The sequence below is a fragment of the Chiloscyllium punctatum genome, chromosome 5 (genome assembly GCF_047496795.1).
Source record: "Chiloscyllium punctatum isolate Juve2018m chromosome 5, sChiPun1.3, whole genome shotgun sequence".
Taxonomy (NCBI): domain Eukaryota; kingdom Metazoa; phylum Chordata; class Chondrichthyes; order Orectolobiformes; family Hemiscylliidae; genus Chiloscyllium; species Chiloscyllium punctatum.
Genome location: NC_092743.1, coordinates 11466826 through 11492402, shown reverse-complemented (window position 1 = coordinate 11492402; position 25577 = coordinate 11466826). Strand labels below are relative to the sequence as shown.

Sequence of the window (25577 nt, the reverse complement as noted above, 5' to 3'; positions counted from 1 at the left end):
GATAAAAACGAGGTGTTGCATTTTGGGAAAACAAATCTTAGCAGGACTTTTACACCTCATGGTAAAGTCCCAGGGAGTGTTGCTGAACAAAGAGACCTTGGAGCGTAGGTTCATAGCTCCTTGAAAGTGGAGTCGCAGGTAGATAGGATAGTGAAGAAGGCGCTTAGTATGCTTTTCGTTATTGGTCAGAGTATTGAGTGCAGAAGTTGAGGGGTCATCTTGCGGCTGTACAGGACATTGGTTAGGACACTGTTGGAATATTGTGTGCAATTCTGGTGCCCTTCTTATAGCAAAGATGTTGTGAAACTTGAAATGATTCAGAAAAGATTTACAAAGACGTTACCAGGGTTAGAGGATTTGAGCTACAGGGAGAGGTTGAAAAGACGGGCTGGTTTCCCTTGAGCGTCTGAGGCTGAGGGGTGACCTTATAGAGGTTTATAAAATCCTGAAGGGCAAGGATAGGGTAAATAGACAGGGTCTTTTCCATGGGTTCGGGGAGTCCAGAACTAGAGGGCATAGGTTTCGGGTGAGGAGAAAATATATCATGGAGACCGAAGGGGCAACTTTTTCATGCAGACAGTGGTGTGTGTATAGAATGAGCTGCCAGAGGAAATGGTGGAACCTGGTAAAATTACAGCATTTAAAAGGTATCTGGATAGGTATACGAATAGGAAGGGTTTGGAGCGATGTAGGCCAGATGCTGGCAAGTGGAACTAGATTAGGTTGGGATATCTGGTCGGCTTGGACGAGTAGGACTGAAGGGTCTATTTCCGTGCTGTACGTCTCTATGACTCTGTGAGCTCTTCACCACCTTCTCAAGGGCAATTAGGGTTGTGCAATAATTGTTGACCTGGGCAGTGATGGCCACATGCCATTTGCAATTTGCATAAAGGTCTTTCATTCCAAGAATAAGTTGCATGAACCTTTTGTGAACTGCTTTTAATGCAATTATATCCTTTTCTTTCCAAATAAGGTGAGCAAAATTGAATGTTGTACTCCAAATGTGATGGGAAGCTCAGTATTGCTGTGAGCCATTTAGGAGTTGGCATCTTTCACATCCATATATCAAATACGTAAATGTTTTACCATAAATCATAATTCTAACATTATTTTGATTGGTGTTAGAGTGTTGACTTTTGGTTGAAAAACATTATTCCAAGTATGAAAATATTAACGCCAGAATCAAAGATAAATATTGTATAAAAATAATTTGAGAAAAAATGCTTTTCATCTGCAACTGTCGATCTTAATCAGTTAAAGGTCTATTTTGAATTAATAAGAAAAACATATCCAACAGTTTTACTTCCAGTACCTGTTCAGTATTAAAACAATTTGAGATTTGGATCATTAAGAGTACTCCATAAACTGTTCTAAACACTCTTCTGTCTCTCATGCCAAAAGAAAGGATTGTCTTATAATTTCATTCCATCACTTATAATTTCATTCCATCACATCGTTCCCAGTGCTTGCCCAAGCAATGTTCTCATGACTTGGGAGATTCTAAAAATCAGGGATTAAGGAGTTTGCATTGTTCAAGTAAAGTCTTGGTTTACTATTTGCACTGGGGGTGGGGGCGGAGGCGGTGAGGAGGTAACCAGAAAACAATTATTCATAAAATAAAAACTTGGTGAGGAGATGACTAATTATTTATATTTAGGACAGTCACTAATAAATGCAGCAGAGAAATCAGGAGAAATTTCCCTTCCCAGAGGGTGGTTAGAATATGGGATTTGCTACCACATGGTAAGGGTTTTCTTCCATAAGTTATTTTACACACTTTAATTCCACCCCCTCCCCACCCCACCCACATTTAGGAGATACTGGGAAAGTGGTGGAAGGATTTCTGAGCTGATTAACAGCCTATTGAGCTTGTCATGAAGGTGCCCTCCCATGGTCAACAAACTCTCAGGATACAGCAGTACGCCAACTCAGGCTGAGATGAGGAGATCTCAGGATGTTACACCAGTGGAATTTTCTATCATTGAAGGCTGTAGAGGCCAGGTCATGAATACTTTTCTTGAATCTATAGTGGTCAAGGGGTACGGAGAGAGAGTAGCAGAACAGTGGTGCAATAGACTATTACTTTTTAAAAAAATTCGTTCAAGGGATGAGGGCGTCACTCGCTAGACCAGCATTTATTGCTTAACACCACTCTGGGCACTTAGGGGTAAGAGTCAACTACATTGTTGTGGGTCTGGAATCACATGTAGGCCAGGCTAGGTGAGGATGGCAGTTTCCTTCCCTAAAGGACATCAGGGAACCAGATGGGTTTTTCCAACAATAGACAACGGATTCATGGTCATCATTAGACGCTTAATTCCAGATTTTTATTGAATTCAAATTCCACCATCTGCCATGGCAGGATTTGAACCCGGGACCCCAGAACATTATCTGGGTCTCTGCATTAGCAGCCCAGCAAAAATACCCACTCGGCTGTCACCTTCTTATGATCAAGTCGAATTGTCAGAATGGGCTTGTTGGGCAAAATGGCCTACTCTTGCTCTGAACTTGTGTTTCTGGGTGGTAGAAGTCAATTCAACAATAACTTTCAAAAGGGAATTGGATGAACAATTGCAAAGAAAAACAAAACTTGCAGGGCTACAGGGAAATTGCAGATTAATTGGGGACTAATTGTATATCAAAGAGCCAACACAGGCACAAAGGAACAAATAATCTCCTTTTGAGCCGTACAATTCTATCAATCTTCTTCTGTAGCTCACAATCTGCAATCTATCTGGAGAATATGTGGATAATTACCCATGAAGGCTGGTTAGTACAGGGCCAGCTCTACCCTCTGGAGCCATGGTCACAATTATAGTGCTGGAATGATGACTGATATCCACATACACACAGCCGTAACCGGGCAGGAACACCACCTGAGTAGAGACAAGCAGGGAACAAAAATACAATTCAATAAAAGAAAGCTTTGTTTATCCTTAAAGCTAAACTCTCCAGCAATTGTCTAACCTGTTTTGTATGCTGAATGATTAAGGTTTTGTTTGTCTGAACATTATCGACAGAAATTGAAAAGCTGTGGAAATCTTTTACTATTTTTCATCAATGGAGTTCACTGTAAAATCACACAAATCTCAAATAGTATTAAGCTTCAGTTAGCAGAAATGTTGTCTTCTGTGAAGGTTCCAGTGACGAAAATTATTTAAAAAAAAATGTTAATCAGCTTTTGCTCAAGCAGAAATCAGAGATCTCAAATAGTAATCTCACGAATAGACTGTCCCTTAACATTCCTCTGGGGTTCAGTATTGAGCTGCAAAAACCCAAAAAAGACCAGGTCTGTGTTGAAAAATCAGAAGCCAGCTGAAGCCAAGTCCTTGTTAGTCAAGTGTGATGTGGACAAAAGAATACAGAATAGATAAATCAACTATGTTATCATTTTGCAAACAGCAACCTGATGTTGGCTAAAGTCATCATATTTACATATCATTGAGGGAAAAACAAGTGTGAGAAAATATATATTATCTAAATACACATAAATTTAGGGGCTGGAATTCAAAGTAGAGGGTGTTGGCTCCTTTTGTGAATTGTTAAGTAAAACCCTCATGAGTTGAGAGAGGAAGTGTATTTTCTTTGTAGATCATAAGACAATAAAAAATTAGAAACAGGTTTAGGTTGTTTGGCCCCTCAACCCTGTCCATCAGTTAATAGGATCATGGCTGATCCAAAACTCAAGTTCACTTTCCTGCCTTTTCCCCATAAACCACGATTCCTTGACTGATCAAAAATATATCTCAGCCTTAAATATACACAAGGACTCTGCCTCTACATCTCTCTGTGGCAAGGAGCTCCAAAGACTCCCAACCCTCAGAGAAGAAATTCCTCCTCCCTTTAGTCTTAAATTGGTGCCCCTTTATTCTGAGACAATGCCCTCTGGTCCAAGACTCTCCCATGAAGGGAAACATCCTCCCAGCATTTGCCATGTCAAGCCTCAAGATCCAATATGTTTCAGATGTCACCCCTCATTCTTCTAAACTCCAGTGAGCACTGTCCCACACTGTTAAGCCTGTGCTCATAAGACAATCCTTCCATCCGAGTGAACCTTCTCTGAACTGTCTCCAATGAAATGATACATTTCCTTAAATAAGGGAACCAAAACTGCTCATGGTACTCCAGATGTGGTCTCACCAGCACCTTGTACAGTTACAGTAAGCTTTCCCTCCTCTTATACTGCAACCCCCTTGTAATAAGGGTCAATATTCCATTAGCCTTCCTGATTACCTGCTGTATCTATGTGCAAGCTCACTGTGATTCATGCACAAATAACCTCAAGTCCTTCTGTGTTGCAGCTTTCAACAGTTTTTCTCTATTTAAATAATATCAATCTTTTGTTCTCTCTTCCAAAAAGAACTTCACACTTTCTCACATTATACTCCATCTACCCACATTTTTACTCACTGGCTTAACCTGTCAATATTTCTTCTTCTTCTTCTTCCTGACCATTGTCAAAGATTGACACAGAATGTTCAGAAGGAGAAAGTGAGGACTGCAGTTGCTGGAGATCAGAATCGAAGAGTGTGGTGCTGGAAAGGCACAGCTGGTCAGGCAGCATCCGAGGAGTGGGAGAATTGATGTTTTGGGGATAAGCCCTTCATCAGTGCTTCCTGATGAAGGGCTTATGCCTGAAACATTGATTCTCCTGCTCCTCGGATGCTGCCTGACCTGCTGTGCTTTTCCAGCACCACACTCACGACTCTGATTGCCAGCATCTGCAGTCCTCACTTTCTCCTCATTCTCCAGATATGCCTAATAGAGAAGGTCAATGGTTTTTTCTCTTTGGATAGCCTGGGTATCTGGGCATCCCTAAAGCTTGCACTTCAGATTTTCCTGACTGATGGGCAAAGGTTGACTTTAATACTTTGGCAAACACAACCTGTACAGTCATTCGAGAAATTCTGACTCAAGAACTGTCAGGACTAAAGTGAGGCCTTAAACCAATATCAGCAATTTGATGTTTAACCTTGTTTTATGCTATGATGCTAGCTCACGGATCTCATTTTAGCCTACGCCTTTGAAAATTAAGCCTTGTGCAGTTAAGTATACAGAACGTTGGTACGGTGATTTTAATGACGTGCTGCTCAAATTTGAAAGGATGTGGCTATTAAGTGCAGTATGGGGTATTGAAAGTAATCAAGCTCTTTAAAAGCTCAAGGAAAGCTTGTACAAGTTTTCATTATTTCCAATCAGGCTGCATTAAGGTTAGAGGGGGGAGGGAAACGAAAAGTGGCAATGCAAAAATGATTCAGCAACCATAAAATGGATTCTATCAGCAAATCTGTCTCTTCACATCAAAAACAGCTGATATGCTGCAACATCCCCACCCACTGATCGAAAGCTAAATATTTGTTCATTTCATCTGCCATTCATTCCTTTTAACTTACTATTACCTCTCCATTCTCACTCTCCAGCCTAATCTTCTCCCTTTAAACTGGATGGAAAATTTAATCAAATCGTGGTTGCTGCAACCTACTGATGCCTCTATTCTGAGGCCATTTTTTTATCCTACCACATTATACAATACCAAGGCTAATTTAACCTGCTCTCTGGTTGTTACAAAATGTGTTTCTTTAAGAAACTATGGCAAAAACATTCCATAAACTCTTCATCCAGGCTACTGCTTTCAATCTGATTTTTCAAGTTTATAGAGAGATTAACATCAGCCATGATTATTGCCTTTATCACAAGCCCTGAACATTACTTCTTGCATACTCTGCTCTGATTATTTGTGGTTATTACGAGAGGGCCTGCAGACCGCCCCCAGTAGGAACCTCTTTTACCTACTATTCCTCGTCTCCACCCAACAATTCTACTCTCTGATGCCCTGAACCAAGGTCATCTCTAACTAGCGACCAACCTTTATTAACAATGCTAACCCTCCATCGAATAAACATATGATTTAGGTGCATCAGCCTATTGTGTCATTTGATAAGATCATGGCTGATCTGATTGAGGCCTCAACTCCACATTCCCTTCTAACGCTAATAACCTTTGACGCCCTTGTCAGTCAAAAATCTGTCTACGTCTGCCTTAAAAATAGTTAATGGGATTTATGGGGGCAGGCAAGGAAGTGGAGTTAAGGTCATAATTGGATAAGTCATGTCCTTATTGGATGATGGAGCAGGCTCCAGGAAATGAATGGCTACGCTGACTTCCATTTTGTATGTTCTTATCCAAATCTGCATCAAAGCCTTGGTATTGTATAATGTGAATCTGATAAACCAGAAAATAAAGCCTTTTTTTAAAAATCACACAAACTGAACCAAAACGCTTCTATGACAGGGAACCATATAACAATGACAAAACAAAGGTGTGACATCTTACCTGAGTCCCAGGACTATTCAGATCAATGACATCACTCCATTCCTCAGAAGCCTCAGATGAGGGTACCATACTGAGGTGGATGCTGGGAAGGTGGTCTTTAGTTTTGCATTCGGGGAAACTCCAAACTTGATGATAAAGTTCATGGTGCACCGAACACTCAGCGGGAATTTTTCGACAATAAACGGCACATTTTGGGGCATCTGAAACAACAGAAAGAATGATTAAACTGAAATATACTATGAATTTAAGATGAATAAGAGAGAAAAAAGAACAGAGTGATAATGTTGAAGGGCAGTGATGAGATGAGGTGTGAGCAGGTTTATGTAGAGGATCTATGTTGACACACAGATTTTTTCACATTTGGGTGGAGTGGCATGTGTCTGTCTGTAATTTCTATGTAATACTATAGGTGCAAAACTCAGTCATTGACAACAGCACAAAAAGCAGAACATTCAGACAGTACAGTGAAATAAACAAATCCCCATTTTTCCAGTTCAGTAGACTGGAGTTCCTACATAGAACATAGAACAGTACAGCACAGAACAGGCCCTTCAGCCCATGATGTTGTGCCGACCATTGATCTTCATGTAAGGTAAACTCAATGTACAAATCTTCAAATTTCTGAGACCATATGCATGTCCAGCAGTCTCTTAAATATCCCCAATGACCTTGCTTCCACAACTGCTGCTGGCAACGCATTCCATGCTCTCACAACTCTCTGCGTAAAGAACCCACCTCTGACATCCCCTCTCTACTTTTCACCAAACAGCTTAAAACTATGACCCCTCGTGTTAACAATTTCTACCCTGGGGAAAGGTTTCTGGTTATCAACTCTATCTATGCCTCTCGTTATCTTGTACACCTCAATTAGGTCCCTTCTCTTCCTTCTTTATTCCAATGAAAAAAGTCCGAGCTCAGTCAACCTCTCTTCGTAAGATAAGCCCTCCATTCCTGGCAGCATCCTGGTAAGCCTCCTCTGAACCCTCTCTAAAGCATCCACATCTTTCCTATAATAGGGCGACCAGAACTGGACACAGTATTCCAAGTGCGGTCTAACCAAAGTTTTATAGAGCTGCAACAAGATCTCACGGCTCTTAAACTCAATCCCCCTGTTAATGAAAGCCAAAACACCATATGCGTTCTTAATAACCCTGTCCACCTGGGTGGCAATTTTAAGGGATCCATGTACCTGCACACCAAGATCCTGCTGTTCCTCCACACTGCCAAGAGTCCTGTCTTTAATCCTGTATTCAACTTTCAAGTTCGACCTTCCAAAATGTATCACCTCGCATTTATCCAGGTTGAACTCCATCTGCCACCTCTCAGCCCATCTCTGCATCCTGTCAATGTCACGCTGCAGCCTACAACAGTCCTCTATACTGTCAACGACACCACCAACCTTTGTGTCGTCTGCAAACTTGCTAACCCGTCCTTCAATCTCCTCATCCAAGTCATTAATAAAAATTACAAAGAGTAGAGGCCCAAGAACATAGCCCTGTGGAACACCACTCAGCACTGACTTCCAGGCAGAATATTTTCCTTCCACTACCACTCACTGTCTTCTGTCGACCAGCCAATTCTGTATCCAGACAGCTACATTTCCCTGTATCCCATTCCTCCTGACCTTCTGAATGAGCCTACCCTGGGGAACCTTATCAAATGCCTAACTGAAGTCCATATACACAACATCCACTGCTCGACCCTCCTCAACTTGTCTCGTAACATCCTCAAAGAACTCAATAAGATTTGTGAGGCATGACCTGCCCCTCACAAAGCCATGTTGACTACCTTTAATCAAGCCATGCTCTTCCAGATGGTCATAACTCTTATCCCTCAGAATCCTTTCTAACACTTTGCAGACGACAGACGTGAGATTGACTGGTCTGTAATTGCCGGGGATTTCCCTATTCCCTTTCTTGAAGAGAGGAATTACATTTGCCTCTCTCCAGTCCTCCGGTACAACTCTGGTGGAGAGCGAGGATGCAAAGATCTTCGTAAGCGGTGAAGCAATCACATTTCTTGCTTCCCAAAGCAGCCGAGGACAAATCTGGTCTGGACTTGGTGACTTGTCAATCTTAATTAGATTAGATTACTTACAGTGTGGTAACAGGCCCTTTGGGCCAACAAATCCACACCGACCCGCCGAAGCGCAACCCACCCAGACCCATTTCCCTACATTTATCCCTTCACCTAACACTACGGGCAATTTATCATGGCCAATTCACCTAACCTGCACATTTTTGGGAGGAAACCAGAGCACCCGGAGGAAACCCAAGCAGACACGGGGAGAATGTGCAAACTCCACACAGTCAGTCGCCTGAGGCGGGAATTGAACCCGGGTCTCTGGTGCTGTGAGGCAGCAGTGTTAACCACTGTGCCACCGTGCCGCCCACGAAGGGCCTGTTTCCACACTGTAAGTAATCTTCAACACATCAGCTTCCTCAATCTCTATCTGCTCCAGCATGCTTACCTGCGCCTCAATGGTTTCGTTCACTACAAGGTCCTTTTCTTTAATAAAGACAGAAGCAAAAAACTCATTTAGGGCTTCCCCTACCTCCTCAGACTCTATACACAAGTTCCCTATGCTATCCCTGATCGGCCCTACTCTCTCTTTGATCATTCTCTTATTCCTCAATACATGTAAAATGCCTTTGGATTCTCCCTAATCCTTCCTGCCAAGCCTTTTTCGTGCCCCCTCCTGGCTCTCCTCAGACTATTTTTGAGCTCCATCCTCACCTGCCTGTAATCCTCTAGAGCTGAGCAAGACCCTTGCTTCCTCCACCTTACGTAAGCTGCCTTCTTTCTTTTGACGAGAAGCTCCTCTGCTTTCGTCATCCAAGGTTCCTTTATCTTACCCCTTCTTACCTGTCTCAGAGGAACACATTTGTGCATCACTCACAACAACTGTTCCTTAAACAGTCTCCACATGTCTATAGTGCCCTTTCCATGGAACAATTGCTCCCAGTCCATGCTTCCCAATGCACGTCTGATAGCATCATAGTTTCCTTTTCCACAATTAAATATCCTCCCATTGTGCCTGCTTCTCTCCATCTCCATAGCTATGTAGAATGTGAGGCAGTTATGGTCACTATCCCCAAAATGCTCTCCCACCGCAAGATCTGCCCCAGCACATTGCCGAGCATCAAATCCAAAATGGCTTCTCCCCTCGTCAGCCTGTCAACGTACTGAGTTAGGAAACCCTCCTGAACACACCTTACAAAAACAGCTCCTTCCAAACCATCTGCTCGGAGGAGGTTCCAATCAATATTGGGAAAGTTAAAGTCACCCATTACAACTATCCTACTACATTCACACTTTTCCAAAATCTGCTGACCTATGCTTTCTTCAATCTCCCTGCTGCTATTGGGGGGCCTGTAGTAAACCCCTAATGAGGTGACTGCTCCCTTACTGTTCCTAATTCCCCCCCATACTGACTCAGTAGGCAGACCCTCCTCGACAATAGTAACTTCTGTAGCTGTGATACCCTCTCTGATTAGCAGTGCTACACCCCCTCCTCTTTTTGCCCCCTCCCTATTCTTTTTAAATGTTCTAAACCCTGGAACATCCAGCAACCATTCCTACCCCTGAGAAACCCACATCTCTGTTATGGCCACAACATGATAGCACCAGGTACTGATCTATGCTCTAAGCTCATCACTTTTATTCCTGATACTCCTTGCATTAAAGCAAACACACTTTAACCGATCCCTTGGTTCTTTTCCAGGAAGTTCCTTCCCACTGGCTGCGCTACCTCTTGCTATTACCTCATCTCCATCAACTCTCACCTCCGATGTACAGTTCAGGTTCCCAACCCCCTGCCATACTAGTTTAAACCCTCCTGAACAACTCGAGCAAACCTTCCACCCAGGACATTGGTCCCCTTCCAGTTCAGGTGCAACCCGTCTTGGATGGTTTTCAAAATTGGTAAGATTGCCTACTTTATCACCACACAATCAAAATCATTGGAAGCAATAAGTAATTTATTTCAATCAATTCATACAGCAATTGATATTACTCTAATATTTATCCATGATTTAATTCATGCCTATCTTATAATTATGGCCTTGGCTTTTGCCTCTTCCACATTCTCATGTTAAAGTTAAACTGGTTAGGTCCAAGCATCAAAGTAGAAGCTTCAACTAGTAGTAACTATAGCTCCGAGATGTTAAATCATGGTACTACCTTTCAGATTTTCTTTCATCGTGATTGCGACAGTGCATCTGTTGTGGATGATCATTCGAGGATTGGAATCTTCGCTGACAGTTATGTAAGTGACACCGAGGTATTCCTGATAAGACACCACCACAGCTCTGAAACAAGAGGAAGAGGGATTATAAGTTACAAAAAGTTTTTACTCTTGGTACAATTTTCCATTTCAGCAATTAAGTGTGGGGGCAAGCTTGTTTATTGGAGATTAATGCTCCAGCCAACTGCTGAGGTAACTCAACCTATCATATGGCTGCCATATCATAATAGCTGACAGGGACATCTTGGGTCTATCACAGGCCTTGATATTAGTATCACACGGTTGCCAAAAGCTTCTGGGCAATCAGAGGCTGGCAGCTCTGATCATAAAGGTCGTTGGATGAAGCCTACATTTTGGGTGATCCGGGGAGTGGAGGGCTTAAAGTCATTCCTTTGCTCCCCCATCCATGCTGCCAATTGTACCAAAATGGCAGGCAGGTCACCCCAATCGGGAAACTAATCACCATTCTTTCAGCAGATGATGAACTGAAGCCTTCAATTGTCTGGCAATTGACCAATTAAAGGCCTTTATTGGTGGTTGGAAAAGAATGTCCTCAATGGAACTTTGCAGCTAGAACTTCCTTAGGAAGGTGGTGTGAAGTATTTCATCACCTCCAGATCAGTTATTAATTAACCAGAACTCTAATGTTAATGGTTGTGGTTAATAGGCCAAACCCAAAGGTTTGAGCACAAAATGCATGCACAGACTAAGGAGTGCTTGTGAGCACGTATTTCAAAACAACAAAGATGGCCCATATTTATCCTTGAGCCAAATAAATGAAAAGTAAAACTTCTGCTCAGAATCACACTGCTGTTTGTGGGACCTTGCGAGTCACTCAGCTGCCAAGTTTCCCACATTACAACAGTGACTTCACCTCAGAAATACTTCAATGTAAAGAATCTACAAAAGTCACAATTGCAAATCTTCCTTCCTATATATTTTTACTGATGTGATTTCCAGTAGGTTTTCTTTTCCTTCTTATCCCAATTTCTGTCTTGAAAGCTGAAGTCAAAAAGATTAACAAACCTGTTGACATTTTACCATTCCCGTAAACACGAGAATGAGTGAGCTGTAATATTGACATTCTAGATTCAGGATAGACAAGACCAAGGAGTCACTTCATAAAGTCAAGATGTTTGGTTTGCTGATCCAGCTGATGTTGATCAACTTCAGAACCACTCCTTAAGATAGAGCAACCTTAATCCTGCTCCAAGAAAACTTCAAATCATGCATGGGGGGAGTGTGGCATGCCCTACTTATTTCCTGATGAACAGCAAAGACTTTCTCTTTACATGCAGCTGGGGTTCAGATAACACCTTTGTAACTTAATCTCTCTTCCACATTGAGAAGAGATAAACTGAGGAGGAGCAGAGTCAGAAGAGGCCTCAAACAAAAGGCCAAGTCACCTTAGTCCAGTTTCAGACTGAACTTTTAGGAGCAGAGTGCTCGTCCACACACCAATAAAGAATGTTCAGCCCGCCCAGATGTTCCTGCCAGAATGTACATTCCTCATTGCCAGCTAATGTACCAGTTTCAGGAATTTAACTGGGTGGGGTGATGTGTTTGGAAGGTCATCGAGTTAAAAACTCCCAGGTCCCATTTCTTTGTCATTTGTTTCTGGAACATAAGGGCAAGCTGGCTAGGCCAGCATTAATTGTCTTTTGCTAATTTCCGTCTAGCAGCTACAAGGACAAGGGTAGACGTGGTGAGCTGTTTTCTCGAGAAGGTGGTGTTGAGCTGTCTTCTTGAATCATTGCAGTCCTTAGGGTGTACAGGGTTGTCAAGGATGGAGCTCCAGAATTTTAATCCAAAGACAGTGAAGGAATGGCAGTGATATTGCTTCACATCAAGATGAACTTGCAGGTAGTGGTACTACCTTTGTCCGTGTAGGTGGTTGAGGTTGTGAGTTTGGATGATACTGTCAGAGAAGTTTACTTTTGCTACAAATTCTGTGTCTTACAATTGTGTCCTCCACAACCACCTGATGAAGGAGAGGCGCTCCAAAAGCTAATGTTTCCAATTAAACCTGTTGGACTATAACCTGGTGTTGTGTGATTTTTAACACTGTCAGAGAAGCCTTGGTGAATTCCTGCAGTGCATCTCTGTAGTAGTATAGATTACTGCTACAATCTCCATGTCTGACCTTATGTCAGAAGATCAATGTTGAAATGGTTGCAGTAGAAGTGACGAGGGAGTCTATGGAATTGCTTCTGACAAATGCAAGGTGATCCATCAATGTCTTCTGGTTTTAACTTGCCAAAACATTCAAATGCCTTATGACATGGGCGATTGCTTGAACAGGCTCAAAAGGATCAAAAATGCTACAGGTCCATCTGCCAGAATATTGCTCCATTGAAAACAAAGACAGGGGAGGTCTTCATTGATTGCAACAAACAATGGAGATATGGGTGGAACACTACCTTGAGTTGTAGTCTGGAGAGAACACTCATCAAGACAGCTCCAGGCACCATAGAAAGCCTGTCTGCATATTAAAGTGGAGAAACTTAGCAAAGCTACTGACCCAGTTGCCAAAGGAAATGCTCTAAATGCTGATGTTGCATTGTCTGACACTAACACATGTGCCTCCATATCAGTTCCAGAGGATGACTGGAACTGATGGAAAGCTGTTCCATCTCACACACCAAGACAAAAGTGTGCCAAGACCTTTTCAGAGAGTTGCCCAATGCCAATGATAGTGTAAGAGCACTCTGAGGAACAATTCAGTGTTAAGGTGAGTTTATAGCTATAACAAACTATATCAAGCTTTCCTCCATTGCCACACCGAGTCCAGACCACATATTGGAGGAACAACACCTCATCTTCTGCCTGGACAGCATACAGCCCAGAGGACTTAACATTGAGTTCTCTAATTTCAAACAACCTCCCTTCCCATTCCCTGACTCCCTTTCCAGCCCTTCCCCCTCCCTTCCATTCCTCTGACGGACCCTTCCTTCCCGCCACCAACTGGATTCATTCCTCCCAATCAGGTCATAGCCTCTACCTGTGTTCACCTATGCACACATCACCAACCCCCACCCTCCCCCCTCACACCCGAAACGTTGACTTCTCCACCTCCTGATGCTGCCTGGCTAGCTGTGTTCTTCCAACCTCCTGCTTGACTATATTGAACTTATAGCACAGAAATAGTGAGTTGACTCAAAAGGCCTGTAAGCAGTGTTTATATCCCAGAGAAGCCTCCTCCACCCTTAAAACATTTCAGAACCAGCTAGATTTAAAGTTGAGATCGGCTGCTTTTTGAAGTACAAGGTTGGAGGGCAGGTCAATTCGTGGTGCTCCCCAAATGAATCACTGACATGGGTACACAGGCAGACATCTGGCAATAACTTGTTTCAATACTGTCTAGAATAAAGACAGCTTTGTGGGAGAGTGTGAGTGGGAATAGCAACATGGGATGATAAATCTGGAATCTTATTTTTTTTAAAAATGTAGGCATGCTTTTCATATTTTTTCTGTTTGTTGTGGGTCATAGGTGCTCCATACTGGCCGTGAAGGTCAGTGATTAACGGTGGACATTCTGTGGTCTCAGTCACTGGCAGGTATCAACACTTTTGTCCATGTTGATGCACTGCCTATGTCTAAATTTTCCTTTTGCTCTTCCTTTGCTCTTCTACCGAGTACTGCAAACCGATGAACAGGCTGAATCAGTAACTAGCTGTCAGAGGAGTCTGGGATTCACAGCCAGCTTTTCCCAGTCAGTGGAATGGCACCAACTGCCTCAGTCACCTCCCATATTGCTCCAAGATTTATGTACTTCATGATTGAAAAAAAAATTAAAAATTTTAACTGCTTCACCCTCCCTAAAAGAAGATCTGAAGGCTTCATTAAGAACAGATGTAAGATAAGAATAGAATAAATGTGGTATTTGTCTCAATGCCAAATGTGTGATCCAACCTGATACAGCTACAGTTTCAGCAAAACTTGATGCTATAATAAGATGCAATACAAAAAAAGTTGTTTCTGGAAATCTTCTTGTCCTTCAAATGTCCTTTAATGTCTAATGGATGAGATACAATGGGATTCCAAAGAGAGTTATTCCGCTTTCATGAAGAGAATTGGCTTCTATAAATTGCCGTGCCTCATTTTAATTTGGAAACAGTTTGAAAAATTATAGAATACAGGAGAAGACAGTTCTTTAATCAAAGCTACCCAATCAGTCTCACTTTTTTTATTATTCATTCAGAGATAAGAGTACCACTTGCTAGGCTAGTGTATACTGCCCAACTCTAACTGCCAGAGGACAGTTAAGAGTCAATCACACTGCTGTCGGTCTGGAATCACAAGGAAGGACAATTGATTTCCTTCCTGTGAGGGCATCAGAAAACTAGATGGGTTTTCCCTGAAAATTGACAACAATCACGCTCACCTGCATTCGTTCCGATTTTTATTAAATTCAAATTCCACCATCTGCCATGGGCAGGATTCTAACCCAGATCCCGAGAACATTACCTGAATCTCTGGATTAACAGTCTGGCAGTAATACCACTTTGAAAGTTGCTATTGAATCTGTGTCCATTCACCATTCGGGGGCACCACATTTCAGATCATAACATGTTGCTGTGTTGAAACAAAATTATCCTCAACTCATCTGTGGCTCTATTCTTACCAATGGAACAATTTCACGCTGTGCAGTCCCTCAAAATCCCTCAATGTTGGCTCTTGCTTTTTAAAGAGACAACAATGGCCCAGAACCTCTTCTGTCGCAGTGACTTTCAGCTCAGTGAATTTTAGTCACAACCATTCTGGTAATGTTAATAGTTTCCTACCATCCACAATGTTCAAACCATTCTGGTTTGAAATGTTAATAGTTTCCTACCATCCACAGATGCTGCCAGACCTAACTTAGTATTTCCAACATTTTCTGTACTTTTTTCAGACTATCCTCCTCCACAATGCTTTGTGTCTGTGTTGAAAAGGAGTCACAAAGCTGCCAAAAGTAGTTTCTCTTGGAGGGGGAGATTACATGTTTGAGCCAATGATCTCAATGTTGTGGTTCTGTTCGCCGAGCTGGGAATTTGTCTTGCAAACGTTTCGTCCCCTGTCTAGGTGACATCCTCAGTGCTTGGAAGCCTCCTGTGAAGCGCTTCTGTGCTGTTTCCTCCGGCATTTATAGTGGCCTGTCTCTGCCGCTTCCGGTTGTCAGTTCGAGCTGTCCGCTGTAGTGGCCGGTATATTGGGTCCAGGTCGATGTGTTTGTTGATAGAGTCTGTGGATGAGTGCCATGCCTCTAGGAATTCCCTGGCTGTTCTCTGTTTGGCTTGCCCTATAATGGTAGTGTTGTCCCAGTCGAATTCATGTTGCTTGTCGTCTGTGTGTGTGGCTACTAAGGATAGCTGGTCGTGTCGTTTCGTGGCTAGTTGATGTTCGTGTATACGGATCGTTAACTGTCTTCCTGTTTGTCCGATGTAGTGTTTTGTGCAGTCCTTGCATGGGATTTTGTACCCTACATTGGTTTTGCTCATGTTGGGTATCGGGTCCTTTGTTCTGGTGAGTTGTTGTCTGAGCGTGGCTGTTGGTTTGTGTGCTGTTATGAGTCCTAGTGGTCGCAGTAGTCTGGCTGTCAGTTCAGAAATACTCCTGATGTATGGTAGTGTGGCTAGTCCTTTGGGTTGCGGCATGTCCTCGTTCCGTTGTCTCTCCCTTAGGCATCTGTTGATGAAATTGCGAGGGTATCTGTTTTTTGGCGAATACTTTGTATAGGTGTTCCTCTTCCTCTTTTTGTAGTTCTGGTGTGCTGCAATGTGTTGTGGCCCTTTTGAATAGTGTCCTGGTGCAACTTCGTTTGTGTGTGTTGGGGTGGTTGCTTTCATAGTTTAGGACTTGGTCTGTGTGTGTGGCTTTCCTGTAAACCTTTGTGGTGAATTCTCCGTTCGGTGTTCTCTGTACCATCACGTCTAGGAATGGGAGTTGGTTGTCCTTTTCTTCCTATCTAGTGAATCGGATTCCTGTGAGTGTGGCGTTGATGATCTGGTGTGTGTTCTCTATTTCTGTGTTTTTAATTATACAAAGGTGTCATCCACGTATCTGATCCAGAGTTTGGGTTGAAGTTGTGGTAAGACTGTTTGTTCTAACCTTTGCATTACTGCTTCTGCTATGAGTCCAGAGATCGGTGAGCCCATGGGTGTTCCGTTGATATGTTCGTATATTTGGTTATTGAATGTGAAGTGTGTTGTGAGGCACAAGTCCAGTAGTTTAAGTATGCCGTCTTTGTTGATAGGTTCAACATCCTGTTGTCTGTTATGTCTGTCCAGCAGGTTGGCTATTGTTTCTTTGGATAGTGTTTTCTCGATGGAGGTGAACAGTGCCGTTACATCGAATGAGACCATAGTTTCTTCCTTGTCTATAGACTGACAGCCAGACTACTGCGACCACTAGGACTCATAACAGCACACAAACCAACAGCCACGCTCAGACAACAACTCACCAGAACAAAGGACTCGATACCCAACATGAGCAAAACTAATGTAGTGTACAAAATCCCATGCAAGGACTGCACAAAACACTACATCGGACAAACAGGAAGACAGTTAACGATCTGTATACACGAACACCAACTAGCCACGAAACGACACGACCAGCTATCCTTAGTAGCCACACACACAGACGACAAGCAACATGAATTCGACTGGGACAACACTACCATTATAGGGCAAGCCAAACAGAGAACAGCCAGGGAATTCCTAGAGGCATGGCATTCATCCACAGACTCTATCAACAAACACACCGACCTGGACCCAATATACCGGCCACTACAGCGGACAGCTCGAACTGACAACCGGAAGCGGCAGAGACAGGCCACTATAAATGCCGGAGGAAACAGCACAGAAGCACTTCACAGGAGGCTCCCAAGCACTGAGGATGTCACCTAGACAGGGGACGAAACGTTTGCAAGACAAATTCCCAGCTTGGCGAACAGAACCACAACAACGAGCACCCGAGCTACAAATCTTCTCCCAAACTTTGAACAATGATCTCAATCTTTATTCAGAAAAGGGGAAAAAAAACCATGACAACTCATTAACTGCAGCCATTGTATGCAGCAAAAGAAAATGTTGGAGAAACACAGCAGGTCTGGCAGCATCTCTGGAGAAAGAAACAGAACTAACATTTCAAGTGCAATATGACACTTCTTCATAACACAATACAGATTTAGAGAGAGAGAGACACACACAGAAAGAAAGATAGAAAGTTGTACAATATAGAAACAAGCCCTTCGGCCCACCATGTCTATGTTGACCAACCAACACTAATCCATTTACTTGGTCCATAGTGTACAATGCTCTGGCATTTTAAGTACTCATCCAGATGCTTCTTAAATGTTGCAAGAATACCCCCTCGGCAGCATGGTCTATATTTCTGGGTGAAAAACTGTTTCCTTATATCTCCTCTAAACTACTTACTCCTCACCTTAAACTTGTAACTCTGGTCTTTGACAAATAGAAACGCTACAGTGTGGAAGCAGTCCATTCGGCCCACCCCGTCCACACCGACCCTCCAAAGGGCATTCTACCAGAACCATCCCCTACCCTATCCCTGTAACCCATAGTCTACATATTCTTGGACACCATGGACAATTTAGTATGGCCAATCTACCTAACTTGCATATCTTTGGACTGTGGGTGGAAACCAGACCACCCAGAGAAAACCCATACAGACACAGGGACAATGTGCAAACTCCACACCAACAGTTGTCTGAGGAATCAAACCATAGTCCCTGGTGCTGTGAGGTCGCAATGTTAATCTCTGAGTCGCCATTCTGCCCTGATGGGGAGGAGATTCTCTAATTTTGTATACCTCAATTAGATCACCCCTCAGCTTCCTCTGCTCCAAGGAAAACAAACCCAGTCTATTCAGTTTCTCCTCATAACAGACTTTTCATCGCAGGCATCCTCCTGATGAACCTCCTCTGCATCCCCTTCAGTACAATTACGTCTTTTTGATTGTGTGATGGCTAGAATTGCACAAGGTATTCATAATATGCAATCGAAATGCTAATTCTGTTTCTCTTTCCACAGATGCTTCCAAACCACTAAACTTTCTTCGTATTTCTAGCATCCGAAGTATTTTGTATTGAATTTCATTTTTACGCAGTGTACATCTTTTATACTAATTTACTGATTTAAAGGGTTAATCCAGAACATGCGATTACGTAGCTGCAAAATTTATAGTAAGCAGCTTCTTACAAACATAGAATTTTCTCTGGAATTTTAACTAGGAAAATAAAATATCTGTTCTCTTTGTGCCATCCTGTTGCTCACCTGTGTTGAAAAGAAATCTGTGCCAGTATAAAATGACAGACTAACGGGCTGTGTGAGGACACATTTATTATCACCAATCTACCGGAGTTTTTTCGAGGATGTAACTCGTACAATAGAAAAAGGAGAACTAGTGAATGTGGTGTATTCAGGAAGCTTTGGATAAAGTCCCACTGAAGAGTTTGGTGCAAAAATAAAACACATGGGATTTAGGTTAACATACCTTCATGGATCAAAACTTAGTAAACAGACAGGGAACAGAGAGTAGGAATAGATAGATCATTTCAGAGTGGAAGGTGGTGACAATGTGATACTGCAGGGAATCAATGTTAGGGCCCCAGCTATTCACAATAAACATCAGCAAATTGGATGAGGGAATCAAATGCAACATTTCCAAATTTGCTGATGACACAAAACTAAGTGAGAGTCAGAGTGCTAAGGAGGATGTAAAGAGGTTTCGAGGCAATTTACACAAATTGAGTAAGTGGGCAACTGCACATTAGATGCAGTACAACTTCAATATAAAATTATCTACGTCAGTAGGAAAAACAGAATAATAATATTATTTAAATGGTGATAGATTAGAAAAGCTTGTCGTACAAAGGGCCCTGGGTTGTTGAAAGTAAGCATGCACCTGCAGATAGCAGGTAGGAAGGCAGTTGATATGGTAGCCTTCAGTGCAAGATGGTCTGAGTACTGGAGCAGGGACACCATATTACAGCTGTAAAGGGCTATGCTGGGACCACACCTGGAGCATTGCGTGCAGGTTGGTCACCTTACCTAAGCAAAGATATATTCACCACAGAGAAAGTGCAGCAAAGCTTCACCAGACTGATTTTTAAGATGGCAGATATTTCACCTGAGGAGAGACTGGGTTAACCGAACCAGTACCTACTGGAGCTGAGAAGATTGGGAAAGGATTTTGTTGAAGTACATAATTTGAACATGGTTGGCTAGACTGGATGTAGGGATGATGTTTTCCCTTGCTGGGGGAGGGGCTCCAGAACAAGGGGTCATGGTCTTGGAATATGAGGAAGGCTATTTTACACTGAGATGGGAAATATCTACACTGACTGGGTGGTGAACTTAGGGAATCCTCTACCAGAGAAGACCGTCGAAGCCAAGACATCAAACATGTTTAAGAAAAATATAGATTGATTTCTAAAGGTGTCATGGGGTATCAAAAGAGAGTGTGGTGCTGAGATAGATAATCAACCATGATCATACTGAATGGCAGAATGAGCTCAATGGGCTGAATGGCAATAACCTGCTCATATTTTCTGAGTGTCTATGAATTTTCATCATGGAACATGTCTAGAGGTTACCAAAGAGAGCTTAAGTCTAAGCAGTTTTATCTTTTGAGATTTAAAACTATAAAGTTAAGTAGTGTACATTACTGTACTGCTTCTATGAGACACAACTTGGAGTTCAGACTGATAAATCAGCCTGGTGTTTTTCATCACAGTCAAGGGAGCAGTGGGATATGAAGCCAACCCATATTATTTACAGTGTCTAGTCCAATGATATAAGGATATATTGTTCACCCTGTAACATACTCTAATATGCAGATCAAGCCAAGTTTTAGAGTGGATTACACTGGATGTAGAACACAAGCACAAGCCATTTGGCTCAAGCAGTCCCTACTGGCGTTTACGCTCTGCTCGAGTTTCCTTCCGTTTTTCCTCATCCAATTCTATCAGTAGATCTCTTTCTCCTTTAAGTGCTTATCTACCTTCCCCTTAAATGCATATACTCTTCACTTCACCAATTCCCTGAAGTACAAAGATTCATATTCTCATACTCTCTGGTTAAATACTCCACTGGATTTCTTGTTGACTATCTTAGTTTTGCTCTAGTTTTGATCTTCCCATTTTGTGCGACTCTCTTTCTCTCTCTATGTCTATTCAATCAAAATCTCCTGTGATTTTAAGGACCTCTAAAAGGTCAACTCTCACCCTTCCCTATCCAACAGAATAGCAAGACCCAGGCTGTTCATTGTCACTTGATAGCTCCTGGCCTAGTCATTCACATCAGCTTTGAATCATAGAAGCCCGACAGAGTGGACACAGGCCCTTCATAGAACATTACAGTGCAGTACAGGCCCTTCGGCCCTTGATGTTGCGCCGACCTGTCATACCAATCTGAAGCCCATCTAACCTACACGATTCCATTTACGTCCATATGCTTATTCAATGACGACTTAAATGTACTTAAAGTTGGTGAATCTACTACCATTGCAAAGCATTCCATACCCTTACTACTCTCTGAATAAAGAAACTACCTCTAACATCTGTCCTATATCTATCACCCCTCAATTTAAAGCTATGCCCCCTTGTCCCCGCAGTCACCATTCTTGGAAAAAGGCTCTCCCTGTCCACTCTATCTAACCCTCTGATTATCTTATATGTCTCTAATAAGTCACCTCTCAACCTTCATCTCTCTAATGAAAACAGCCTCAAGTCCCTCTGCCTTTCCTCGTAAGACCTTCCCTCCATACCAGGCAACACCCTAGTAAATCTCCTCTGCACCCTTTCCAAAGCTTCCACATCCTTCATATAATGCAGTGACCAGAACTATACACAATACTCAAATGCGGCCGCACCAGAGTTTTGTACAGTTGTAGCATAACCTCATGGTTCCGGAACTCGATCCCTCTATTAATAAAATCTAAAACAGTGTATGCCTTCTTAACAACCCTGTAAACCTGGATGGCAACTTCCAAGGATCTGTGTACTTGGACACTGAGATCTCTGCTCATCTACACTTCAGCCCAACAAGTCCACACCAACTCTCCGAAGAGTAACCCACCCATTCCCCTACCCTATATTTACCCCTGACGAATGCACCTAACCTATACATCTTTGGATTAGGAGGAAACCCATGCAGACATGGGGAGAATGTGCAAACACCGCACAGTTGCCAGAGGCTGGAATCGAATCCAGGTCCCTGGCGCTTGTGAGGCAGCAGTGCTAACCACTGAGCCACTGTTTTACCATCTCTATATTTTTTTATATGATGACAAATGGCAAAGCAAATACAGGTTCATTCACAGAAACCATGAATTTTGAAGGAAGTGTAGGAGTACTGAGGATGAAACTGTTCCTTGATCTTTCTGAAAATTCCAATACAAATAACATTAGTCTATGCCTGTGCCAATGCTACCACTAGGTGGAGCATCACAGGAAGTCTACCAGTTGACGAGAAATACAAGCTTGAAGCAGAGTATATGAATTAAAGTACGTCAAAAGCTTGGTTGTATTCATAAATTGTTTTCAGTTAAGATGCACCTTGCATATTGTTTCATGTCTGGCTACATTAACTGACACAAACCCCAGGATGTAAATCAAAGGGAACTGAGGCAAGGACACAAACAGTTTAAGAATGCCTCTTGTTTATTTTCATGAGTAGCCATGGGGAGGTGCAGGGTTGCCCTACATGAAATAGAATTTTGTTTGAATTATTTTATTTCAAGTCTTGCCTATATATGTTGAAAATAAAGAACCACTTTATGCCAGTGTTATACATCGACGGTGCAAATGCTTGCTGTACATGTACAGAAGATTTGCACAGCCGTCTCTAATGGTGGTGCCCTTTGCCTGTGTTAGAAACAATCATTCCAATCAAAGTAATGAACATGATCCTCCAATTTATTTGGATCACCATGTTATAGCAGCATCACAAAGTGCTTTGCAATTGTTTGCTCTTACAAAGTGCAGCCATTATTATCTGACGGGTGATTTGCTTGAAAAGAAATAGCAAAACTGCAGGATGATAGGGAATGACCGGTGGCAGTGGAAATAGTCGGTAGCTTTGTCAAAGATTTTGCACAGGCATGATGGACTAAATAGCTGCTCTTATGCAATACGATTCTCTGGGCAGACTCTTCTGGGCCAGCGCGGAAGGGGAGGAGACAAAACGTCAGTTTCCCAATGTGAGTTTTATCATTAGGTTCTTCAAATCTTTCAGGGAGGCCGGATTCCTGACCTTGATTGTCAAGACCTCGTTCATTAGACTGTCACAAGTACACAGTGATGCCCCAGCCTGCTGTAATTACACTCACAGGCACAATCTTATTCAGCAAAAACAGAAAAGACGTATGTTCATAAATTCAAAGAGGTATGTACCAGGCTGGGTTCTGGGACAGCAGACATTTTCCCCCTGCCAAGCTCAAAGGAGTACAAGCGTACAGTCACATGGCTCCTTCGTAATAAGTAGTTTCTTTGCGCAAATGCATACAATGCAAGGAATGGAAGGAATACAGTGTTCAATTCCGTTCTCCCTGTTATAGGAAGGACGGTGTGAAGCTTGAAAGAGAGCAGAAAAGATTTACAAGAATGTTGCCAGGGTTGGAGGGTTTGAGCTACAGGGAGAGGCTGAATAGGCTGAGAGCTGCTTTTGAGGATGGGAAAAACAACAGGTGAATAGGTGTGGTGGGGAGGAGGAAACAGAGAAGGGAATTGAATCAGGAGCGTTGTAAGGTTAAGGTTTGGCAAGGGAGTGGAATTGTTGGGGGTGGCAGGGAACAGCAGGAACATTGAGGGCTACAATAAGAAAAGGGGGGAGCGGGGTTGGGGTGAGGGGTTTGAAGATAGACACCAAATGTATAACTGCAATTATTCTCCTGTATCGTCTTGTGAAAAGGCACATGCATCACAAATAGGCGGGGACTGGAGATCTGTTTGCATGTCTTCATGTGCTGCGCAAACATACCCAAACAGGGGAACTGAAAAGTATGACTGAGAGAATGCAGTTAAGGCCTTGTCACCAGAGGGAAGCACTTATTGCAGAATGAAGGCAAATAAGCTTGAACAACCCATGACACCGTGATATCCAAACTATGTTTCATCATTAACTTAACTCTGAGAAGAATGGCAATTAAGAGTCATCAAGAGTAATGTAGGTAGTAACGGGGTTATTCCACGCTGGACCAGCCCTTGAGAGACATTACGTCCCACTTACAGGTCCATTTTGTCTCAAAAACAATGACCAATCCTGGCTGGTGTTTCTGCAAATTCTAACTGTTCTCAGAGAATACCCAACATGAACTGGATGACAAAGTCTCACTGTTTGATAATAATATGGTCTGACAATGCTTATTGTTTCAACAGGGCTCTCAGATCACAAGTAGGGGAAACACAGAGTGACAGTGATATATCACTGCAATTGAACACGACATTGCAAATCAATTCCATAAACGATTTGGTGTACTTGCCAGAGTTTAATACATTAACTGTGAAGGAAAATTTGCAATTCAGAGGAATGGAATCAAAAATGATTAGTCGCAAAACATGCAAAGTTATATCTTGCTTTAGAAATAAAAGAGAGGATTACTGAATTTCGGTCTTCAAATAGGAATGCCCTCCAACAAATCCCCACAGTGTGTCTTGGTTAGTTACTTGAAATATCAATGTTGAAGTTAAATAGTTACGCATGGCAGAGTACGTCAACAAGAGACTTTTTTTTTCTAAATCAAAATTGCTTTCACCGTACCTGGAACAAAATCCACTTTCACCGGAATCCCCAAGAGGCACTGCCACACTTTGCCTCGGAAAATCCTGCCTAATTATAGTTGGCAGACTCCAGAACTGACAGCTGTTCATGCCAATGTGTGGAGAGTAGCTGAGCAGCAGATATTTTTGGGGTAGTGGGGTGATGAAATCTGCTTGACTTGCACCTGCGAGGAGATCCCAGCAAGGAATGGAGCTTGGCACAGGAGGAGAGTGGGCTCTCGCTGGACTGAGGCTAAACACAGAACTTTCTGCTATGTGGACACGCTGAAAAACATGAATAAAATTCAGTAACATTACTAATAAAGGAAAGACATGCATCTAATATGGTGGTCTGCATGGCCACCTCTAAACACTTTTACAAGCAATGAAGTACTCTTGAGGTGTAGTAAAAAAAATGTTGAGGAATGGCAACCCAGCAGACCACCAAAACCAAACCCCAAAGGTTTATATCTTGCCTTGAGCTCGGGTTTCCCTTCCCACACCCAACACACAATCTCATTTTACAGGACACAACCAAGCCATTCTGCCCAACTATTCCAGATCGGTGTTTACACACTATACGGTGTTTACACTTTATCCAATTTGATTCTACACCAGAGACAATCATACATTATGAGAAACTGAAGCTTCACCCCTCCCTATCCCTGAAACATCTTGTGATTTTAAGGACCTCTAAAAGGTCAGCTCTCACTTCTCTTTATCCAAGAGAATACAGAGACCCACACTGTTCATCCTCACTTGATAGCTGACAGAACTTCCAAATCACTACCATCTCAGATACCTATGCTCATCTACACTGGACTCCATTTTTAAACATTGGGTCCACATTGCAAGGTTCCTCCCTAAAGTAGCAGAGAGCTCTTTGATGGAGAATTTCTGTTTTTGAGGGCAATGGACTGTACAATGTCAGTGGGATAGTCAGCATTCCTCTCAGCCGATGTCCCCTGCTAAGATCGTGGGAGACGGTGGTGGAGGCTGGTAAAGTGCTTTTCTTTTCATTCATTCAGGAAATATGGGCTTTCCTGGTTGGGACAGCACTTATTGCTCATTCCTGGTCGTGCTTGAGAAGATGGTGCGAGCTGATGTTCTGTGCCGCTGCAGTCCATTTGATGTAAGATTCAGCCAAAGATACCATTCCAAGAGCTTAAATTCACATCATACAGAAAAATGGAGCAGACAGACATTGAACAAAATGTGATAAAGTATCACAAAGAG

At 42.6% G+C, this 25577-nt stretch overlaps 1 protein-coding gene across 3 annotated transcripts in view; it reads right to left on the bottom strand.

The window, feature by feature from the left end:
* Positions 1–25577, bottom strand: part of LOC140476882 (intermembrane lipid transfer protein VPS13B-like) — a 957534-nt gene that overhangs the window by 29493 nt on the left and 902464 nt on the right. For all 3 annotated transcript variants that reach the window (XM_072569770.1, XM_072569768.1, XM_072569769.1), the window contains exons 52-55: positions 24343–24626; positions 10516–10643; positions 6334–6533; positions 2758–2876 (exon numbers count right to left, since the gene is read on the bottom strand). In XM_072569770.1, the coding sequence (XP_072425871.1) occupies positions 2758–2876; positions 6334–6533; positions 10516–10643; positions 24343–24626 (731 nt within the window). The remainder of the gene's footprint in view (positions 1–2757; positions 2877–6333; positions 6534–10515; positions 10644–24342; positions 24627–25577) is intronic.